We start from the raw sequence: 22150 nt of genomic DNA, 5'->3' as shown, positions 1-22150 counted from the left end.
CGCAAAAGGCACCAGCTACTCGTTTCATCTTGATTCTATGCTTTCGTGACTGCAGGAATCCATACTCTTTGGTTCTTTCGGTAAATTGTAGATTTTTATTTGTTTAAATTTTTTACCTACGTGACTTTACCGAAAAAACCTAAGTCACGTAGGCAGAAAAATAACAAAATAAAACAACAAATAATAGATCACGACGTTTCGATCGCAACACAAGCGGTCGTCCTCAGGCGGAACAAAATAATCCAGCAGTGGAACTGCTGAACCAGCGAGAAGGCTGTTACAACAAGAGGTTATTTATGTGGTGATGGGCCTCATTTAAGGCTGAGTCGACCTACGGGGGGGGTGTGAGGGGGGTGGAGAGACCCAGAACCGGTTCAGATGAACGCCACTTTATAACGTGAGCATCCGGCTGTAAATCGAATTCGCAACTCCGTGTCCGCAGGAGGAGCGCAGCGCACGGAACCACGAGGCCCCCCTCCGCTCCCCCCGCGTGCCACGCACTCCTCGCCCCCACCTTCTCCTACTCCTCCTAGCCCCGCGAGCCGGTGGTGCTGTACGGGGGACCTTTGTCTTTGTGGCGGCACGTGGAGACCGCGTGGTCGGGGTCGGGGGGTCTGGGCTGTGAACAATCTGGGCGAGCGCGCCCTCTGCTGCTGCTGCTGCTATAGCTCGATAGATAACAGCAGCGGCAGAGGCCATGATTATTCCACTGCTGGATGAAGGCATCTCCCAGCTGTGTGCCACTAATCCCATGGTACTCATACTCTTTTTTTCGGTAAAGTCACGTAGGTAAAAAAATTAAAAATTAATAAAAGTAATCATAGAAATAAAAGAAAATAAATTTCGATTTAAAGCTTTCGTGACTGCAGGGATTCATCTTCTTGGTTATTTCGGTAAAGTCACGTAGAAGGGAAGTAATAATAAAATAAAAAAAATAAAACACAACGCTGCTTGCGTTGTGGCCGAAACGTCGTGAGAATTATTTTATTATGTTTTATTTTTATTATTTTATTACTTCCTTTTACGTGACGTTACCGAAAGAACCAAGAAGATAAAATAAATAATAAAAATCACGACGTTTCGGAAGCAACACAAGTCTCCGTCATCAGGTGGGACCGTCACAGCTAGATTTGCTGTATCAAGTGAGGCAGAGATTCCAAGATACACGTTCTTCAAGACAATACAATCCCATAGTTTTCAAATTTAGATTTTTTTTTCCTGGCGGGGGACCCCCCAGACCCCCTGGAAGATTTAGTCTCCCCCAATGTTGACTCCATGGCTACGGCCTTGCTTCACCACGCTGGTCAGTGCGGGTTGCAGAAAGCGAGTGCTTGAGAGGGTCATAGACCACGCGTGGAAGTTACAACAATGGCTTTTAGCTGCACTGCTGCCCCCTCTACTGGTCATCGCGCGTGGGGGGGGGGGTCTGTGTGGTGGCTGGAATAACCCGCGGCACACTGCGCCCTCCGCCGACAAGATTCGGTACCGAGACAAATGCCCCGTTCAACAACGTGCACACACGGTCACCCGCTTTAGATGTCCTTTTCGCTTTCCCAGCTCGAAATGTTGCGTATTTGTTAAAGTAAAAAAAATGGGATGGCAAGTTAATGGAATCATCAACATCGGCATCGTTTTAGCCATGGGCTCATCTGCCTCGGAATCGTGGCCTCCGCAAGCCGTTGCCATACCAGACGGCCCCGCAGTTGGTGGGCAGTGGCTTGCCCCCCCCCTCCCAAGACTCGTGTGTGTTTTTTCACAAGGGACATCAATTCTGTTTTTTTACACGTTTGAGCCAAACGAACTCTCCTGCCCCGGTCTCCCTTTGGGTCGCTTCATAGGAAAATTTGCTACCGCAATATGCTTTTCCTATTAAAGAACATTTTCGGTGATAAATCAGTGCTTTTGCACAGAATGGGGAATAAAAAGAACAGCACATGTTTGTTTTATTCACAAACGCAGGGATGAGGCCCAAATATGAATTTCAAATACCGTTGCCAGGCCACATTAACACACACACACATAAGTCACATTTGCCACTGCCAGACACCATTCAGTAACAGAAGCGATTGGTAAAGGTGCAGCCCTGCAATTACTCGCTTTACACCAATGCTAGCAGAAGGGTCTTCACTGGATAGAGCTCCACTTCAGGGTAACTGCCAAGGTGGGAGTACCCACACTTTACCCCACCACACACCCTCACAATCAACATAATTGACCGAGCGCATTTTAGAAGTGTTGCCAGGACTCAAATGTTCCCTGCGAGTATTCTAGTACCCCGTTGGACCAGCTCAGATGCTTGGTTCGACAAATCGCTTGCGGGGCGGTTTTAAGTGGCCGGTCTCGTGGCCATAGGCCCCATGAAAAACAAAGTCCTGGGTCATAGCCAGACTGCGGCATTCCGGATTCCACACCCCCTGATTGAACGGAATTGCCACTTTCACGAACCGAGAAGCGTTTGTGGTCAATATTTCTTTAGGGTAGAGCGGTGGCCCACTAGTTAACACATTGTTCTATAAACCCAGTTGACACGAGTTTGATTCCCGGATCCTGATACGGGGCCCCAATGTCGTTCCAACCTCCTCTCTTCATCGCTTGGCGCCTGGGCACAGGGGCAGTTAAAGAGTCCGTACAAACCGCGGCAGCTACATCACTCACTGCTCCGCTGTCCAAACTCGAAATTAACCCTGGGCGTGGGGGATACATCTACCATCGCAAAGCCTTCGGATTCATATTCTTGGTTCTTTCGGTAAAGTCGCGTAGATAGAAAATAAAAGATAATAAAATTGAAAATAACAAGCGGTCTTCATCAAGAAGACCGCTTGTGTTGCGATCGAAACGTCGTGGTTTTTTGCTTTTATTTTCAATTTATTATTTTTAATTTTATCTTTTTTCTATCTACGTGACTTTACCGAAATAACCAAGAATATTAATTCCTGCAGTCACGAAAGTTAAGCCTTCGGATACCGGCCTCGCGTGCAGGCCAGCACACCGAGTAAACGTGACAACCCACGAACACCCTCTTCACGGCATGCCGCCGCGTCCGCCGGTCATGGTTGCGGAAGGTCAACATCAGTCAATAACCACGCCGCACAGATCCTCGTCAAAGGATATTGGGGGGGGGGGGGGGGACCTTGTACGAATGAGCCACGGGACAATTACAATCACACGGCTGTTGAATCGGCACGCAAGACCGGAGTGGGGGCGCGGACACTAGCGACAGACACGCAGGGAGGACACGATACGCGGCTCCCAAGTTTCATATGCATCATGTTTATTTGTAGGAATTGAAGGTAATACTGTGAAGAACTGAAGCTCAGACCAGTAGAGGCGTTAAGGAGGACTCGTTTTAAGGAGTACAGTGAGTGACCCACTAGAAAAATACAAATAGGAAAAACAGTAACCCCATGACTGACACGACTACAAAAAGGACATCACTTGAAATTTAGGCTTGTTTATGTTTTCTGGTAAATAAATAATTCAACATAAATAAGCTTGTTTTTTTTATTAAACACCCGCTGCCACTAATGTACTATAGCATATTGATAATTCTCAAACTCTCCCCAAAAAAGCCAACATGCACCATGCCCTATTCTTATTATTCTTACTAGTACACAAAAACAAGCAAGCAGTCACAAGCATCATTTTGCCACTTTCAGAAACAGACCTCACAGTGGGTGCATTTTAAACCAAATTTTCCCGTTCTAAATCGGTATAATAGTTGTGTATTTAAAACACATAAATTCCAACCCCAAAAGCTTCATTGTAATGAGCATCAAGTATAAAAATCATATATCCAAGGGAAATGATAAAGGTTATGCAATATAAGCTTAGTGTTGTGCTTTATGTACATAGAAGTTATGGACTATTAAGCAATAGAATTATTCAGTGGTACAGCTATACGGGCAAAACGACTCCAAATTTTAGTTGGCAGTCAAAATTAAGATAATTTAAATTGTCTATATGGCCAATAGAAAACGCACGGATTAAACCCTCACACTCTGGCATTCGCAACCGGGCGAGGAGTAAATGCTGGGTTGGATTTCAAGGCGAGGTTCGAGTCTGCAGACGTGGTGGCACGGGAATGTTCATGACGTTGTCACAACCTCGGCACAAGATCGTTTCACATTTGAGGCCGAATTATATAAATCGGGGGATAAGAAGCCACAAGCAATAATTTCATTAAACTTTTATTTTCCTCCCCAGTTAATTTTCACATCAAAATTCAAGTTTATTCAAGGAGATGACAAAAAAACCCCACCTCCAACAGCAACAAAAACGAATATGGCCATATTATTGGGGGGGGGGGGGGTGCAGAGACACTGGGAGGGCAATTCATTCCCGACAATTTAATCCACGCGGCGAGGGTGAAGTGCATGGACGACAAAACTGGGCACAGAACGCCTCCAACCCCACGAGGGTGGCCACGTTGGGACGTTGGTGCCTCAATTACGAAGAAGCGCAGACCGTCGACACACGGCAACGGGCAGCACGGGATTATACACACTCGTTAAGACGCCGATAAAGCACAAACAAGGACCAGGCGATGTTGTCATTTTAGGCAAGATAAGGTCATTTTGCCGTCTTGCCCAAAGCACAGGTGGACACGCAGCGTATTGGGTAACGATAAACCTTGCACGCATCACACATCTTACACGTCCTGAAACCTTGAATGCGGTACACACTCGTTACTCGAATGAACTCCCGGCTTCAGCAGCTCAATCTGTCCTGCGATAGACGTATATAGAAGGTAATCCGTGCAAGATGTTCGCCGAAGCAAGAGAGCGTAACACTGAAACCGAAGAAGCACCATAGTTCCTGAAAGGTGGGTCCCACGTGCGTGCGCAAACACCAGGGGGGACAGCTCATCGAAAGAGACCCCAATTCTTACCACAGAGGGGTTTGCGTGAAACAGACAAAAAATTCTCCCGACTTTTGAAATTCGAAATGAAACTTTCAACCTTAAATAAACACACAAAAATACTGCGTAGCATAATAAGACAACGGTATGTAAATTTTTACAAATGGCAAAAAACAGTCGTAATAAGAAGAACGAATCCATTCCGCGAAGCCAGCAGCGATCGCGAACATCAATACCACAGCCTGCAAATTGTAACAGAAGTCTCCCTTTTGAGATGCAAACAATCAAATGTGAATTTTTTTTTACTATTTTTTATTTTACCAGGTAAGGCCCACCGGAGCTGTATAGCTCTTTCCAAAGCGACCTGACCACAAACGATAGCCCAATGAAGTGGCTTATATGGAAATTTATAGCAGCCAAATACTCAAAACGCATGTTTCTAAATGTGGAGAAAAAAAAAACGGAAGACCCGGAGAAAACTCCACACGACCACAGGGAGAACATGCAAACTCCAAATATACAGCAGGCGTCAGGGTTGAGATCGAACCTACGACCTCCTGTATACCAGGCGAGGTAGTTAACATCTCGCCACAGTGGCGCTCATATATAGTCAGAAAGCATGCAATTAAATGTTAACATCCACACACATCCCCTTCTCCTCCCTTCCATCCTCCACACCCGACCTAACAAGACAAGTGATTTTGGTTAACAAACTGACACTGCTGTGTGGTCTGCACACCGCAGTTGTCTTATGTACACCATTTTACACCAACTCACTTTCATATCTGTAGCTGCACTTGTTAACAAAACACTCACTTTCACTCCGACACAAAAGTAGGAGGGCAATTTCAGTTTGTCATGTTTCTGTAAGCCCATTAAACCCGACTCGACAACTAAGCCCTTGTAACGTGAAAGGTAAAACATCATTATTCCTGCACAATGCAAAATCTGCAAAAAACTAAACGAACTTCGAGAACCACGCTCCCCCTTGCTCATTAAACCTGCAAGCAGGTCCGTTGATTCGTGTGAATTGGCAAAGTCGGGCAAGGTTTACATCGTCATGGTGATAATAATGCCACTTTTCTTCAAAATGCGCAGATATTTACAGAGCGGCTGCACCCTACCTACCTAAGTCATCCACGGTATTGCCAAAATGTAGCAGAGATGTGCTCTGCGACATTTTTCCTAAAATATAAAGTATCCCTCTAATGCATTGCTGAAAACATTCACCGAAAAACTGTTTTGTTCTTAACTTTGGTTTGTTTTATGAAGGAAAGTCGTTTTTTTTCTTAGAAAGGCGCAATAAGTGACTTGGCATCTTGCGTTCAAATCGCCTTAAAGTCGGCGACAGCCCAAGACGGACACCGACGGAAAAAAATCCCCAACGTTTGTTTACAAAGAGCGTGCAGCCGTCAGCAGCGAAGCGAGAAATATTTTCTTCAGCTTTGATGAAAAGTAAAGGCGGTAGTGACCTGAAGCCACGAAAATACATCCGTCGGTCCTGCCAGCCAACTGCATAACATTGCATTTGTAGGTTTGCCAACGACCTGCATGGCTAGCCATCCACCCAGCTGTCTAATGATACGTCATCTACATCTATTATATTCAAGTTTACCCTCGCATAAAAAAAAGAAATATACCGTGTGTGACTTCAAGCTTTCAAGTCAATAAACGGGGACGAGGTGTCATGCTTTAAAGAGAAATGGCAGTCGTGCCCCGATGCCACCGAATGGAAGGACAGATAACTGTTCTGTGTTCTGCAAATCACCTATTGCACCTTTTAAGTGTCAGGGGTGGCAAGAGGAGATGTCATCGATTTATTTTGGGGGGGGGGGGGTCCAGGAAAGCTGGTTAGAGTTGGGATGGCGCAGAAACGGCCGTGCTGGCGACATGTGCGACAGCTTAACAGTTGAATGTATATCTAGGTCTGGACTCCCAATTTGACATCCTAGTACCATCCCCAAGACTGGAGACCTGTACCAGCAGAAGTAGCAATAGTCATCGACTAAAGAGATGGCTCGATTGTGCTATCCCCAGAGGGAGCCCGAGTGCACGTCCGACGATTGTAGTTACACTTCCGCTAATGGCAGTCAAGAGCGCGTGTGTGTGCGTGTGCGTGCGCGTGCGTGCGCGTGCGTGCGTGTGCACTTGAAAAGGATTTGCCGTGCACGGCGTGGGCTGTCAACTAATTCCAAAATCCTCACGTCGCACGGAGGTGCGCGATCACTCCAAAATAACTCTCACGAGCGAGCATCGTAGAGAGCGACTCAAAACACTGCACCGTCCCACGCGACGTGCCAACAGCGGTGTTAGCGGCAGTGTGGGATTTGCTCCCGACTCTGCATCCTGAGACAAATCAACGATTAGAAAAAATAAAAGTCCTGACCGATCGCAAAGCTCGCGTCAAGTAGGGCCGTGCCGACATGCAGCCTGCAAGGCGTCGGAGGTCTACGGATCGCATAGACAGGCAGCGCGGCAGTAGAGCAAGTAGGTTGCTCGCCTGTGCGGGGGAATGTGGGGTTTGGGGCGAGTTATCGCCACGCATGGGTGGGTGTTCTCCGGGCACAATGGTTTCCCTCCCACATGCGCACAAAAAAAATACTCGAGAAGTACAGTCTAACGTCCCTAAGCAGGGTCTCTCTTGAAAATGAATATTGCTTGAAGGACTTGGGCTTTCCTTGGCAAGTCGTCACATTATTATTCACCGCCGGTCACGCATCACATGATTTGAATAAAATTTGTAAAGCCTATCGGAGACTCTAAGTTAAAATGTTCACACCATACATCAATAGAGACTTAATTATTATTTTCATTCCCACCCACCCCACCCCCCAAACTGAGAAGGGCAATTATAAATTCCTTTAAGTGCTCCGTTTGCAATCGCGCCAAGCTCGCAACGTGTACTGGAAACTGACCAATCAAAAGTCCTGCCATTAACTCTCGCAGCGCTGTAATTGCACAGGAAGGCCATCTCAAGTGCTCGTTTTCCCCATTCCCAAGTGGGCCACAAATTATTTCTACAGAGAACCGAAGTCGTGCTGCTGCTCACAACAATTCCTTTAAAGTGGCTGACCATACTTCCTCCGCCACTTTTGGCAAATGAAAGCGTGAGTATTTCCAATGGACAGCTTTACAGCAACTTACGAAAACTGCCACTGGCACCGATTAACGTTAAGTTCGAGACTCCCTGTGCAGGCTTTGATAAACTGGACACGTTACTAACCAGCGAGTCGATCCCCCACACACCCCCTCAATTTCGATTTAAAGCTTTCGTGACCGCAGGGATTCATCTTCTTGGTTCTTTCGGTAAAGTCACGTAGTAGGGAAGTAATAAAATAATAAAAATAAAACATAATAAAACAATTCTCACGACGTTTCGGCCACAACGCAGGAAGACAGAGTCATTCAGACTCTGTCTTATCGACAGACATGTTCTTCACCTGAGGACGGCTGCTTGCGTTGTGGCCGAAACGTCGTGAGAATTGTTTTATTATGTTTTATTTTTATTATTTTATTACTTCCCTACTACGTGACTTTACCGAAAGAACCAAGAAGATGAAACCCCTCAATTGTTTCATCGAATGCGCAGAGTGCAGGTTAACCTCCGATTAGCACCGCTGGCTATGTACGGTGCGCGCAAGATGTTTGACGTACGTACATACAAGCTGAACGCGGTGGGGGGGGGTGGGGGGGGGACTGATCAGAAAAATCTAGAAGGCTATTCGAACTCGATTCTCGACCAGCAAGCACCTGCGCTCCCCATCCCCAAAACCGTTTCAAAGCTGCACCCTCGGAAAACGATTTCTGTCACCACCGTGAAGTCGAAAGCTGCAGTTACCCTTCTTGTCCGTGGTCATCTTTCAAGGTGGCCCACTTGCCTGGAGAAGAAGCAGGCAGCTGCCCACTTCATTGGGCGACTGCAAAACTTAACGAAGAGGTGATATGGTCGGTTATTTGCAAAAAAAGGCACAAATGATTTTGCTTGACGCCGTAAGTGCATTACACTCAATTTACGGGGGGAAAAAAACACTTAACTAAAACCTTACGCTTAACCATGAAAACCAAGAAAATAATACAACTACCAGCAGAAACGATGCTCTTCTTAGTGTTAGTCACTGCAGACAAAGATGCCCGAATTGCATCCCAACATTTTTGTTTTAGTAGGCCTGTCCCCAAAACACCCACCATTATTACACACAACACTGCTCTCAAATGCATCTTCTCCGCTGCGCATGGGGTACTTTGCGGCTCATACTGCTGGTGTTTATTGCCCTGCCGTAAAAAAGAAAAGAAAAAGAAATGGGGGCGAGCCTGGGGTAGTGCTTACGATTCATCCCCACGACCCAACCTCGCTTGTGCCCTCGTTCTTTGACTCGCAGGCGCCAAGCGGACCTGGGCCGCCACCGCTGCCCCCCTCTCGGACTCAGCGGTTCTCCGCGCCTCGCGGGCAACCATCCCCTTTCTCCGCCTCGCGCGGTTCCTTGACCGCCGCCATCTCCTCTTCTTCACCGCTGCCGCTGCCACCACGGCACGGCTTCGCTCCGTCGGAGTGACCGGCGCCCGCCACGTCCACCGCGACGGTGCCGGGGTCGCGTAGGAAGAGCACGATGACGGTGATGTTGTCGCCGGAGCCGGCGTCACGAGCGGCCGTGACGAGACGCTGCGCCAGGCCGGCAGGCCGGCAGCCTTCGTCTTCCGCCGTGCCGGCGTCCCGGCTCTTGCGCAGGTGAGCGGCGGCCACGGCGACGGCCTCGTCGGGACGCACCGTGTCGAAGAAGCCGTCGCACGCGAGTAGCAGGTAGTCCTCCGTGCCGTCGAGACGCACCGACGCACTCTCGGCGTCGCCGCAGATGTATGGTTTGTAGTCCGCGTCGCCTGCGCACGAAGTGGAGACGCGCCCACAGGTAGAATTACTTGAAGGTTTCTTTGTGATGTTTGTGTTGCACCGCTGTTATTTTGAGACGAACGTCGTTTCGCGCGTGTTTTTCACGTGCCAATTGATAATTTTATTTAGAATGCTGGCAGTAATCGATTTAGAAATTATTTCCCCCAAATGTAATCATGTACTTTGTTTTAATATTAGATGCTTAGCGCAGGCCTATTGGTATCTAGCAAAATATATGATGATGATAACAACCACCCCTTTGGTTGATCAACCTTGGATGAAGGCCTCTCCATGCCCTGTTGGTCACAGGGGTTGTTTGACCATACTTCACCGAAACCGGTTGTTAAAGGAGGGCCATGTACCGGTTAACATTAGCCACGGCAGTGCGCGAACCACTGCGCCACCACTCCCACACACGACAGATGCAAATTTAAAAGAAACGCTAATCACGAACACACAATTCGATGCAGGTATAGTGAGAGCATCAGAATCTATTTTTTCATCGATGCATCATTGCAGACTTAGTATTTATTTATGTATCTGCGAGTGAAACATTTCTGTTTTGTGTCTCCGTGCGGGAGCCAACGCCGAACTCACCGATAGCCCTGGATACAGAGAGGGTGCCATTGACTCGCCAGGCCCCGAACCACACCACGCACCCTCCTAGCGCTTCAATTCGCTTCTTCTCGTCCTGCACACAAACCACAAATGGGGCAAATCCCCACACGGCGGTGAGACCTGCGACAACGCCGTGCGCAAGAGGTCACCGCGCAACAGGTCACAACCCCGGATCAAACGCAACCGATCCCAGCCGCCCCAAGCAAATGGACGGACTGATCCGCAGGAATGCTCCGCTGGCGGTGTGTCCATTTCACTGTGGGTGCTAACAAACAAAAATTTAATCTACCTGTAGGCGGATACAAAGTCAATGGTTTCATAGCTTCATTGCGAGTGTTCATAGTCATCCCCCCATCTCTCATTACAATTCTGTCACTTCCATGGTTCCTACCCACTGCAATCAGGGTCATCGTTCTCGTAAACTCCAGTCTCTCACTATCGTTCTGTTACCTCAATGTCACTCTTTTGTGGCTACTACAACGGTTACCAGGGTCAATGTTCTTCTTGGGGCGAAGCCATACGCCAGGCCATCGTGAATCGATGCAGACCCAATCTGTAAAAGTGGGATCGACTCACTAACAGACTCGCCCACATGAATGCTCTTCTGGGAGGCGTGTCAAGCTTCTCGCGAGTACTAAATAAACTAAATTAAGCCTTTCCCTCGAAGGGATCCAAAGTGCATTGCTTCACATAGTTTTAGCGCACGGGTTCAACGATTCACGGCACTCTGTTGTTCAGTTGCTTCCTTGTCGCGCTTTCACAGCCACTACCACAACTACAAATATTATTTTCAAGCTTCATGCCTCTGGTGATGTGGTAATGTCAAAGACTCGTGCTACCAAACCGATTCCTCTCGACTCTACGATGCTCAAACGATAGATTGTGAATACATCTCTTGTTCCTTCATTGCTAGAGAGCAGCCTAACCTTGGAACCATCGTCCCTTTCCTATAACCTCGCTCGATTTTACGCTCGTAAACTCTTATCCTTCATACCATCGTTGACAGAGCGTTGCAATCAGCTCATGTCCAGATGCTGGGAACATGAGAGATGGCGACACCTAGGGAAGACCATCGCCAAGCAGGGGATTGATCATGGCCAATGAGGAGGATATATTATCATGAGTGTTCTTAGTCACTGGCCGCCTTGCGTTGCAGGCCAGCAGGCCTGGAACTCGCTATCGGTGATGAATATTAAAAAAAGGGCACTCGAAGCAAAACGCGGTGATGTAAGCAGAGTACGCCGTGAGCGCGTACGCAAGTCATGCACAAGCACGTGTGTACAGTGCTTGCGTAGGCTGGTAGTCGAGCTGAGGTCCGGAGTAGACAGGATATGGGTGGCAGCAGATGAAGAGGGGGTGGCTGGCTTGAGTGGTAACATTAGCCCTGTTACACTAAATGCCAATATAAATAAGGGCTGTTTAGTTAACAAAAACAAAGGCTGGCAGCCTTCCATTGCACGCTGTTAAATGCTGACGATGCACCAAAAACTGCATCCCAGACGGCAAGTAACTCGTCGATGCAAAACTTTCATCCTCAACGGTAGACGTTTGATCTTCTTGGTTCTTTCGGTAAAGTCAGGTGAAAACCAGGTCTGTCGAGGCGCTGTCGCCTCGACAGACCTGGTTTTCACCCGAGGACGGCTGCTTGCGTTGTGGCCGAAACGTCGTGAGAATTGTTTTATTATGTTTTATTTTTATTATTTTATTACTTCCCTTCTACGTGACTTTACCGAAAGAACCAAGAAGATGAATCCCTGCAGTCACGAAAGCTTTAAATCGAAAGGTAGACGTTTTACTTTCAGAGCAGGGTTGTACAACATGCATAACGAGCCGTAGTGGTGAATCGGGTTCTAAATAATAATATATTTTTTTAAACACGTGCCAATTGATGCATTGTTAGACGCATGGTCACCACCCACCGAGCAAAGGAAGCACATTTATAAACACGCAACTCTTCTAACCTAGGTTATCACAAGTGAGCAAATATTCATACGTTGTGAGCTCTACTGAACAGTTCTGCCTCGCATTTTCTACTGAACGGGTTAGGCGTCTGTGAAGTCTCGAACATCGTGCAACAGCAGCGGATACCAAGCCTACGGACTCCTGAGTGGGCGAGTGGATGGATAGACGAGTTCCAGACGGATGGGACCGCTGACCACGAAGCTGCCAAGGCCAAATCTCGCTGTCCCGAGTGTGCGGAAACGATCAGGGTCAAAAGAGCTGCTGAACGAAGATGGCGACGATTAACAATTGACTATACCCGGCACACACGTGTGGGTTTGTGTGTGTGTACTGGCACACACGTGTGGGTTTGTGTGTGTGTGTGTACTGGCACACACGTGTGGGTTTGTGTGTGTGTGTGTACTGGCACACACGTGTGGGTTTGTGTGTGTGTGTGTACTGGCACACACGTGTGGGTTTGTGTGTGTGTGTGTGTACTGGCACACACGTGTGGGTCTGTGTGTGTGTGTGTACTGGCACACACGTGTGGGTCTGTGTGTGTGTGTGTACTGGCACACACGTGTGGGTTTGTGTGTGTGTGTACTGGCACACACGTGTGGGTTTGTGTGTGTGTGTGTACTGGCACACACGTGTGGGTTTGTGTGTGTGTGTACTGGCACACACGTGTGGGTTTGTGCGTGTGTACCGGCACACACACATGTCCTCAGATAGCATGGATCAAATTGGTGTCGACACACGTATACGAATTTACACAGCTTGTAATCAAATCTTTTGTTTAATTGGGCAGCCAGTGAAGGACATCACGAATGGTCGGTGTCATGTGGGTCGCATTTCCCTTTTTGCACAATCAGACGTGCGGCCGAGTTCGGAGGTCAACCGCCGAAAGAGACTACGCCGTGCCGGCAGACCGTCTGCAGAGCGAATGCACAACGCGAAACTTGACGATGTCGGTCGAGCGGTGTCACCTCTCGCTCGGGCTTGTGCGGAGTCATGATCTCGACGGGGCAGCCGTCCCTGACAAGCAGGGCCTGCGAGTCCCCGAGCCACGCCACGTGCAGCATGTCCCCGCGCACCAGCGCCACCACGCCCGTCGTGCCGCTGCGCAGGTTCTGGGCGCCACGCAAAAGAAATCCACGGTTTCATCCCAATGGCGCTCTCGAGCATCATTTTGGTTCACGGGACGAGGAATCACGCAGCGGCACAATGCTTCGTGTAGGTCAGCGGCCCATGGAAAAAAATACTACAGAGCTACATTCGAGATTCCTGACAGTGACCCAATCCGTCAGGCTCAAATGCGAACGGACGTTCAACAAGCGTCGGGCCACCGTTGGTCTCGCGTCGCCGGTGGCGGCGGGTGGCGGTCACCTCTCGGACGGCCTTCTGCACAAAGTTGCGGTCGGTGAGGCTGAAGGCCTCCCGGAGGGCACGAGCCGGGTCCCGCGCCAGCATCTCCTGCTGCAAGAGGTTCACGTGCAGGTGCGTGGCCGCGTACACTGCCGCCTCCACCCCGCCGTGGCCGTCAAACACGGCGAGGTACGTCTGCTGCTGCTGCTCCTCCGCGTCCTGCACGCGCGGCGGGCCGGGGCACGGGTGCAGCGTGTTGCAATAACACAGACGCGACGCGACTCATCGACGACATCCCCCCGAGGCTCACGAGACACTCGGTGCATGGCACGTACGAGAACAGATTATTTACACAATTCACACGATGCCCGATTTGATAATCCCGGTCATACCCCTGCGCAGCAAGTGATGTCTGAACAGCTATTAGTCAACTCGGCCATTCGTTAGTTTAGCACGGTCGGCAAAGCACGGTGCGAAAGAAGAAGGTCCAACCCGCACTGACGAGCGTGGGTGAAATATGGTCAATGAAATGGCCATGACCGACAAGGTACGGGGGAGAGGCTTCCAGCAGCGGATTGACAATAAGAATTGTGATACATGTTGTAATAAATGAACCATTACGAGGCCCCTCCAAAATTCACAAACATGCACCGACCATCATGAAGCATGATAAAACAACCCCCAAATATGAACAGCAAATTTTAGATGTAGGTTAACGGTACATATGAAAACTTTAGTAAAAACAGGACCGACATTTTTTTAAAAATCGATTTTTTTATCGAATCCGAACCAATGAATGACGATAACTCGTCATTCATTATATTGTTAGTGCGAATCATTGCGATAGCCATTGAATATCTATCCAGAGCTGAGCTGCAGTGCACCGACATAAATGTGTCAAGTACTTTGAGAATTACCATCAAAGCCTCTTAATAAAGCTAATTACGCAATATCCTTTATGTTTACAAATGTATGTTTATATCTGGGAAACAACCAAATTGGGGGTGTTTACATTGGCATAAAATATTAAAGAAGCCAGTGATTTGCATCTCAAATGCATGATTAGCGCAGACATGAAGACTGCATTGTGGCATGGCTTAATTTATTTGAGCCTATTAAGTAATAAAAACGGCCATTAATGATAAACTAAAATATTAACCATTGGCAAGCGAGATCGGTAATGCCACTTTGATCACTTATTGTTCAACCACTTTCAATATTTTTTTTCATCGTGTATTCCACACTGAATTTTTGCAACATCAAGCGAATAAAAAAACTTTAATAGCCAAATTCTCCATTATGTCAGTAACAGTTTTAAGCCAATTGATAAACAATGTTCAGCCCTTGACCAATCGACTGGTGGATGAAGGCCTTTCCAATGCTATGCCAAGAATCAATCCGACTGGCACAAACCACACGAGGCAGCTAACGTAGACGATGGAGAAAACTCACTTCCAGGCCCAACAGGGCATTCAAGTCGGGCAGCACGACGTGCCGGTCTTCCATCTTGCGCCGGCTGTTCTTGACGGCGTGCAGTGACGTTTGGAAGTGGCGTGCCGATGTGCGCAACGGTGGGAGGTCGTCCAGCCAGGCTTCGCACACCTCCCGCACGCAGTTGCACACCACGCGCGCGAGCTTGTACGCGTCATACTCTGCAAGGGGAGAAATTTGCGAGAGGGCGCTTTGTTAACCAGAAAAAAAACGAAAAGAAACAGACTATGGCGGCGGTGGCACAGTGCAATTATTAGCTTAGACTTTCAAAAACTAAATGGCTGGCCAAACCGCTGAGCTGGCATTAATGAGATCCTGGATTCAAATCTAGAAAACCGCCTGGGATTAAAATGGGTTTTTCAAGTTTAGCGAGATTATGATCTCAGCCCGGTCAACCAGTGAGTGCACGAAGGAAACAATGTTACATTTAGTTCCAGATTTAATTGGCCAAATCTCTAGCTCTGAAAATTTAAATATGAGTTCGTCATGTGGCAAACATTACACTCTTATATGGCAGAGCAGCTGCGAAAGAGCTGCCCCCCTGTGTGGACCAGAGGTCACTTAAAAGGGCATCTCTGAGATAGCTTTGCGATATTCACTTCCGTGGAATGTTCTCCGACATGAAAAGGTTGCAGTTCTCCGTGAGACATCCGATTGATAATTTCTTCTCATTACTTTGCTGCCAATAGCACAATTAGGATAAAAATTGGGGAAAAAAAGAAGTGTGAAAAGCGGTTATCTAATGATTGACGAGCCTTGAAGTTAATTAACTTTCAGACAAAAAGTCCAAGAACGGTATGCAACTACACATTTTATCCAAAAGTACTGTTGACTTTGTTACACTTCCGTTCACTATGCTTCTTTATTAGAACTAAGTTGCGCATTTTTCCGCGAACATTTCTGCAAAAATAAAATCAGCAATCTTGTGACTCTGCCAACAGTAGGAAGAAATTAATGTGCGTTTTTCACTAATTATAGCCCAATCGGCCACATCCTGAATGCAGAAACGCATCATTACTCAATTTGCGGATCCTCTGCGGACTGCAAGACAGCTTTGCCTCAAATGATAAGAGACCAGGAAAGATGGATGCACTGCAAGCTTACCCAAGTGCGCTCACTGCAAGTTTCACATATACTCTTGGGGGAGGCTCTCCACAGGCCTCGCTTACCCACCACAAGACACAAGGTCTTTTAGCTGGGGAGACGAATGTTGCAATTTGCTCCGTGTCAGTCACCGGTTCAATTGAACCTCGGCGCTGGCTACAAGCAAAGTGGGCGCAATTACCAAGGTTTGCCGTGGGAATTTTTCACGATCATCAGGGGCCCGTGCCGAGACCGTCGAATTTGCTGCAAATGAAAACCCCCTTTCTTGTCCCTCTACCGCAAGCGGCAAGGCGGGAGCCCGAACCGGGAATTTCAGATGCGGCAGAGCAAATCGATACGTCAACGAGAATGACTCGCCTGTTTAACATCATCATTATTATTGTATTGTATCGGTCGAGTTAAAGATGATTTCTTTAACCAGATGAGAACTCAAGAAACCAGGGTTGTCTCATTTGGCAAAGTGAGCTGGGTCACCAAAAAAATAAGTTAAACTAATAACGTACAGCGATGAAGCAGACAGATAGGAGCAAAAAAGAAGATCTCGCATGGGATATTTAAAATATTTGCACCATCATAAAATCATTGTTAAATAATACATTCCCTGTAGCGTAAGTAAACTTGGGCAGATCATTTTTTTTATACTGATCATAGTAACATTACATTTAAGTTAAAGAAATATTAATAAAAAATACGGTGACCATTGTACGAATATGTAAATTGATAAGGATGTCAACCCATTACTGCGAGGGTTGCCGTACTACGGTATATCCTACAGCATAGGTCCACGAGAATTGTACTATAATTTTTGCAAAATATAATAGTGATTATCTTTACTCACATGATTCTTCTCCAAAAGTGTTTTATAGCCCAACAAAATATTTATTAAAAAACAGAAAATGCCATAATTATGGTTAAAAAAACTTATAATCCATTAAATTTGTACTTTGGAAATTGCTTGAAGGCCTAATAGACGGGAAAATGGTTATATCACATTATAATTTTTGTAGTCAATTTCTAAGTGGCACAGATTGTCAAGTCGCAGCAACACGAAGACCTACGGCAGCTCGCGTCGAGTGAACCGTAACGGAAGCACGTTCACGTAACCCGCACTCCGACCTCTCAAGTACAGCTAAGAGCCGACACGAGACCACCTGAGGACGGCTGCTTGCGTTGTGGCCGAACTGTCGTGAGAATTGTATTTTATTATGTTTTATTTTTATTATTTCCCTTCTACGTGACTTTACCGACAGAACCAAGAAGGTCTAAATATACCGTCAAAGTTACAGGACACCAATATCGCAAACGGTCACGGGGGAAAGGGGGAAAATAAAAAATAAAAAAAAGAAGAAATAAATCGCTCCCCGGTTTGTGCCAGGGGCTGTCGCGAGCGACGCGTTCACGTACGCCGGGGCTCTCCCTCTCCGTCGCACTCCCTGGCCTCGCGCTGGTGAGGGCTGAGGTCCTGCTGTGGCACCCTCTCAGCTGCGGCCCGAGCGATCGCCAGCGCCAACGCAAACGGCGCTTTGCTGCAAGCAACACGAACACACGGAGCTGCGTTAACGACAACGTCGCGTTGGATGTGGCGCACAGAGTGGTTTTTCAGCGAATTTATTACAAACAATACGGATCCCGACGAAAAAAAAAATGTATATCGATTCTCGCACATTCCGATACAATGCATCCATGGTGGCGAGCATGGGAAGCTATTTCCACTTCTGTTTTCTATGCGTCGTCGCACGCACTGGCCCGCACAGTTAGATATGTTCGTTGCACGCGTAATAATCACGGTCTGGCACACCAGATGGCGCTGTGCCGAGATCGTGCACAGTGCTGTACTTCATATGAACCTTATGGCGGGACCCACGGGTCCCACAAGCCCCCGGCTCTCGCATGAACCGCGTTGCGACGTTATTTTATGTCTGCTGAAGGCGAACGACACGGCAATCTATTCCTCTCGACGAGCTCTACACGATGCGCTAATCAAAGATTCAAAGTTTTGTTTCTTCTGCGCATCCGTCCAAGCGACGCTTGATCCGCGCCAGGTGGGTCGCGACGTTTATGTGGCGCGGTGGGACCAGTCGCGAAAAATTAATAAATTACGATTTTGACTTCCGTTTATTCGGGACCCCGGGGTCCCACCATGAGGTTCATATGCATAAAAGACACATGTACTGTACATAAATTAGAACAATATCAGAATTGTGTACAATATACTTAAGTAGAGCATCACAACATGAAATTGCCCAAAAGCTATTTATTTCTCAGGTGGAAACTCAACCACTGCCATCATTATGCTACTGTGCATTTTGCTTGACTTGAATTTGCGGTATTTTTTAAAATGGGACTTTGTACTAAAAAAAATATCTAACTTTATTCTTACTCGGTGTGTTAAAAATACAGATTCAATGAATTCCAGTTCTTATAAGCATGATAAACGCACTGAATCACTCACGCAAGAATAAATTATTTTCAATGTGTGTACGTTGTGTGTAAACACTGGGTTCACGTGCCACTACTGGATGCTACATTTGCCACCGTTAACACAATCCAATCTATCCTCCAAATCAAATCTCAACTCCGAATCGGTTTATCAAATCGATAAACCGCACATGCACTGCAAACTAGCTGAGAAACACAATGGATACCGTTTTCAAATAAACTTGATTATTGCTTCCAATGTCTGAGCATTGTGATGGCAGGAATCTACAGTCACAAGTGAAACTTGGCAAGAACTGTAAAAAAAAAAACCCACAAGCCTCCCCTGACCATATGAAACAAAAATGGAAAGCGAATCGTTTGGCGTATTTTTTATGCTAAACATAGGCCTCGCTTAATTTTCAGGTCTCAAAGGCCGGTTTGGCAAGGATGCGATTCTGTTAGAGAGAGAGAGAGAAAGCGTAAAAGGTTACAGTGCAACAGTAATAAAAAGCATGTTGGCAGCGCCCGTGGCAGGATGCACGTTTTTCCGTGCAGCTGGAAAAGGCTTCTAACGGTACCACCCTAGCCTCCCCCGGTTGAGCGAGGGCACTGCGCTCGATTCCCAAGTGGGTTGTGGGACTTTAATCAGGACTATGCGAATGTATGGGTCTCGATGCACGTCCATGTACAGCTCTCCATGCGAGGCGAAACGTGTATTTAAAACAGTGGACCAGTGACGGCAACTGCCCCGCTCTGATCGTTCAACAACTCCTGAAGCGGTCCACTGGCCTACTCCACTCACCAAGCTCGACATTAAAATATACACACTGCTCATCAACTCCCCACCGTATGAAGGAAGGACCCTCCTGACCACCCCCTTCACCACCCCCCTTCACCTACAACCCCCCCCCCTTCACCATCAAAGCCCCCCCTTCACCACCAACCCCCCCCCTTCACCATCAAAGCCCCTCCTTCACCATAAACCCCCCTCCTTCACCGTAAACCCCCCTCCTTCACCACCACCCCCCCTCCTTCACCACCCCCCCCCTTCACCACCACCCCCCCCCTTCACCACCACCCCCCCCCCCTTCACCACCCCCCCTTCACCCGTACAATCCCATCCTCACAGAATCGCCGCTTCCAGGAGGAGGAAGAATACACGCGCACGGCTATACGAGGTCACAGCTGTCAGCCATCACTCACGGGCCTTCTCCAGCACGGTGAAGAAAGGGGTGTGGTGGTGGTGGTGGTATGGCGGGGAAGGGGGGAGGTGCGGAGAGAGGCCAACACAAGAGCCTTCATTATAACAAAAAAAATCCTGACAGTAAATCTGACTTTTCCCTATTCCAGATATGGCACAAAAGCAGCTCTGTGACTGTGTCCAAGAAAGGCGGCTTCATGCCGGGGCCGGGGCACTCTCAACAGAAAATTGCTTCTCAGTGCACGGGTGGCATTTGACGAAAATAATATTAACGAAAATTATCGCTCTTGAGATCTATATAAAATAAGACCGTGCATTCTCCGATTGCAGATTTTGCCACGGCCGTAAATTAGGCCCAGTGTACCAATTGCAGTGCTTTTCATTCACTTCGTGCTGGAAGAAGGGCTTCCTCCTCATGCAGTGCGGGTCACGGTATCCGTTTGACCATACTTCACCACGCTAGTCGGTGCACGTTGGTGAAGGAGGGGAGCACAGTATGTGGGAGCATAGAATTACAGTATAACAACGGATTTCTGCACTGCTCCCTGCTGCCCACACAACGTAGCCCTGCACCTTATTCTATACGAGCCTATAGCCCCTGTCCAAGGACGGGTGTATTGCAGTAAATATGAAACTTGCAAGCGAAAAGCAGACCGCCACGTGATATTCATTGCATCAATTCGTGTGCAATTTGTAAGGCCGCGGTGACACAGACTTATTTCATGTTAAGGTTATAATCCCTTGTTCATCACGACGTCCTTTTTACTTTGATGTCTCAACAGCGTTACAGAGATCGCATGACGTGAGGGTTCTGCCTTTGTAGGGAGGGTTGTAAGTTGACGCTAAGGGGGGAAGAGGCCCCCCCTACCCCCATGTGGAGTGGCGTCACCCACTCATGATTATTAATGAGGGAAGGGGTGCAACATGTGGAGTGACGTCACGCACGTTACACAGACATTCTTGGCTCATATTAGTAATAATCTGGTCGCCAATCCAAGCACTATCCAGGCTCAAAACCTGCTTAGCTTCTGAGATCTGACGAGATTGAGAGCAGTCAGGGTGTTTTGGTCAAAGGCTGTAGTTATGTGCCATGTAGTACTAAAAATGCAATTATAAATATTGATTAACCTTCATTCTGAAGCTCATGGATTTTGGGTGAAAAGATTCACCCCACCTTGCAAATATGATGCAATGTCACAGTCCGATTGAGGAGACCATTTAAGTAATCGTTCTTTTTTTATTACCAATACAGCGGCAGCTACAATCACCACAATACTCAACGAAGTATATCTATTCCCGAATCAAATCGTGCAAACGTATTGAACCATGAGGACAAGGCAAATCATGGAACTTCTGGTAACATTTAGCCACGTAATTTGGTAACGAACCATAACGTCTGCTGCCGATATCGTCTTCGCCCTGCTGTGGCTATCGAGTGTGCAGGCAGTGCAGCTGCACCGGGGTCCGAGGCAGGAGGGACCCAGGCATCGAGCTACAAAAGCAGTGGTGGTGGTGAGGGGGGGGGGGGAATGGGACACTCAATTCCATGCACCAGGGCCAGTGCCAAATCGTGCTGTACCCCTGCATCTTTGATCCCCACTTTGCCAGCTTTTACAACACACGAAGCTCACAATGTTCCGTCGGTGAGCGAGCAGCCACACCTATGGCCACGCAATCGCCTGTCTGGAGCCGAGCTACGGTGTAATACGATAAGGGAACGTTCCCACTATTTAAACCAGGGTACTTCAGAAGACGAATGATCTCAGTCAACCGCAATAAACTCATGCAACTGACAAGCAATTTCATTACGATGTAAAGATTATGAGAATTAGAATGGCATAAAGAAAATGGGGTTGTTGTAGTGACCGGGCTGAGACCATCGACTTGCTACCATTGGGCTGCTGTGTGGATTCGAAGGCCAGGCTCTAGGTATTGCTGGCCGAGAGAGCCTGGCTTTCGTGAAATGATGAAGAATATCTTAAGCAAGCTCCATGACAATGACACAGAATTGGCTTAATAAAAAAACTAAAAATTCACGGCCACCCCAGAACATCTCGATGGTCACAAAGCAGAATTGTCCTGCAACACACCACCAGCGGTTCGGTTTTCACCTGCGAGCGTATGAATATTTAATGCAGGCAGATGTTGGAATGCTCTTGCGTTAAAAGCACGCACGCACACGAGACGGGGTCCAACTTAGTGTTGCGAGACAGAAACTATTCACGTGCACCTTCATAACCAAACATTACGTTTGTTTAGGGTCAACATG

The 22150-nt window shown here is 47.6% G+C and overlaps 1 protein-coding gene across 1 annotated transcript in view; it reads right to left on the bottom strand.

Moving 5' to 3' along the window:
• Nucleotides 1–3249: 3249 nt before the first annotated feature.
• PPM1F (protein phosphatase, Mg2+/Mn2+ dependent 1F) overlaps nt 3250–22150 on the bottom strand; it is a 38842-nt gene continuing 19941 nt past the window's right edge. Inside the window, exons 2-7 of the mRNA XM_061561403.1 lie at nt 17667–17788; nt 15120–15319; nt 13689–13886; nt 13289–13432; nt 10341–10434; nt 3250–9733 (exon numbers count right to left, since the gene is read on the bottom strand). Coding sequence (XP_061417387.1) covers nt 9282–9733; nt 10341–10434; nt 13289–13432; nt 13689–13886; nt 15120–15319; nt 17667–17788 — 1210 coding nt within the window. The 3' untranslated portion in view covers nt 3250–9281. The remainder of the gene's footprint in view (nt 9734–10340; nt 10435–13288; nt 13433–13688; nt 13887–15119; nt 15320–17666; nt 17789–22150) is intronic.

The sequence above is a fragment of the Lethenteron reissneri genome, chromosome 27 (genome assembly GCF_015708825.2).
Source record: "Lethenteron reissneri isolate LAM-NWPU_2019-01 chromosome 27, ASM1570882v1, whole genome shotgun sequence".
NCBI lineage: Eukaryota > Metazoa > Chordata > Hyperoartia > Petromyzontiformes > Petromyzontidae > Lethenteron > Lethenteron reissneri.
Note: the sequence above shows the minus strand (reverse complement) of the source record. Positions and strands in the feature narration are given on the sequence as shown.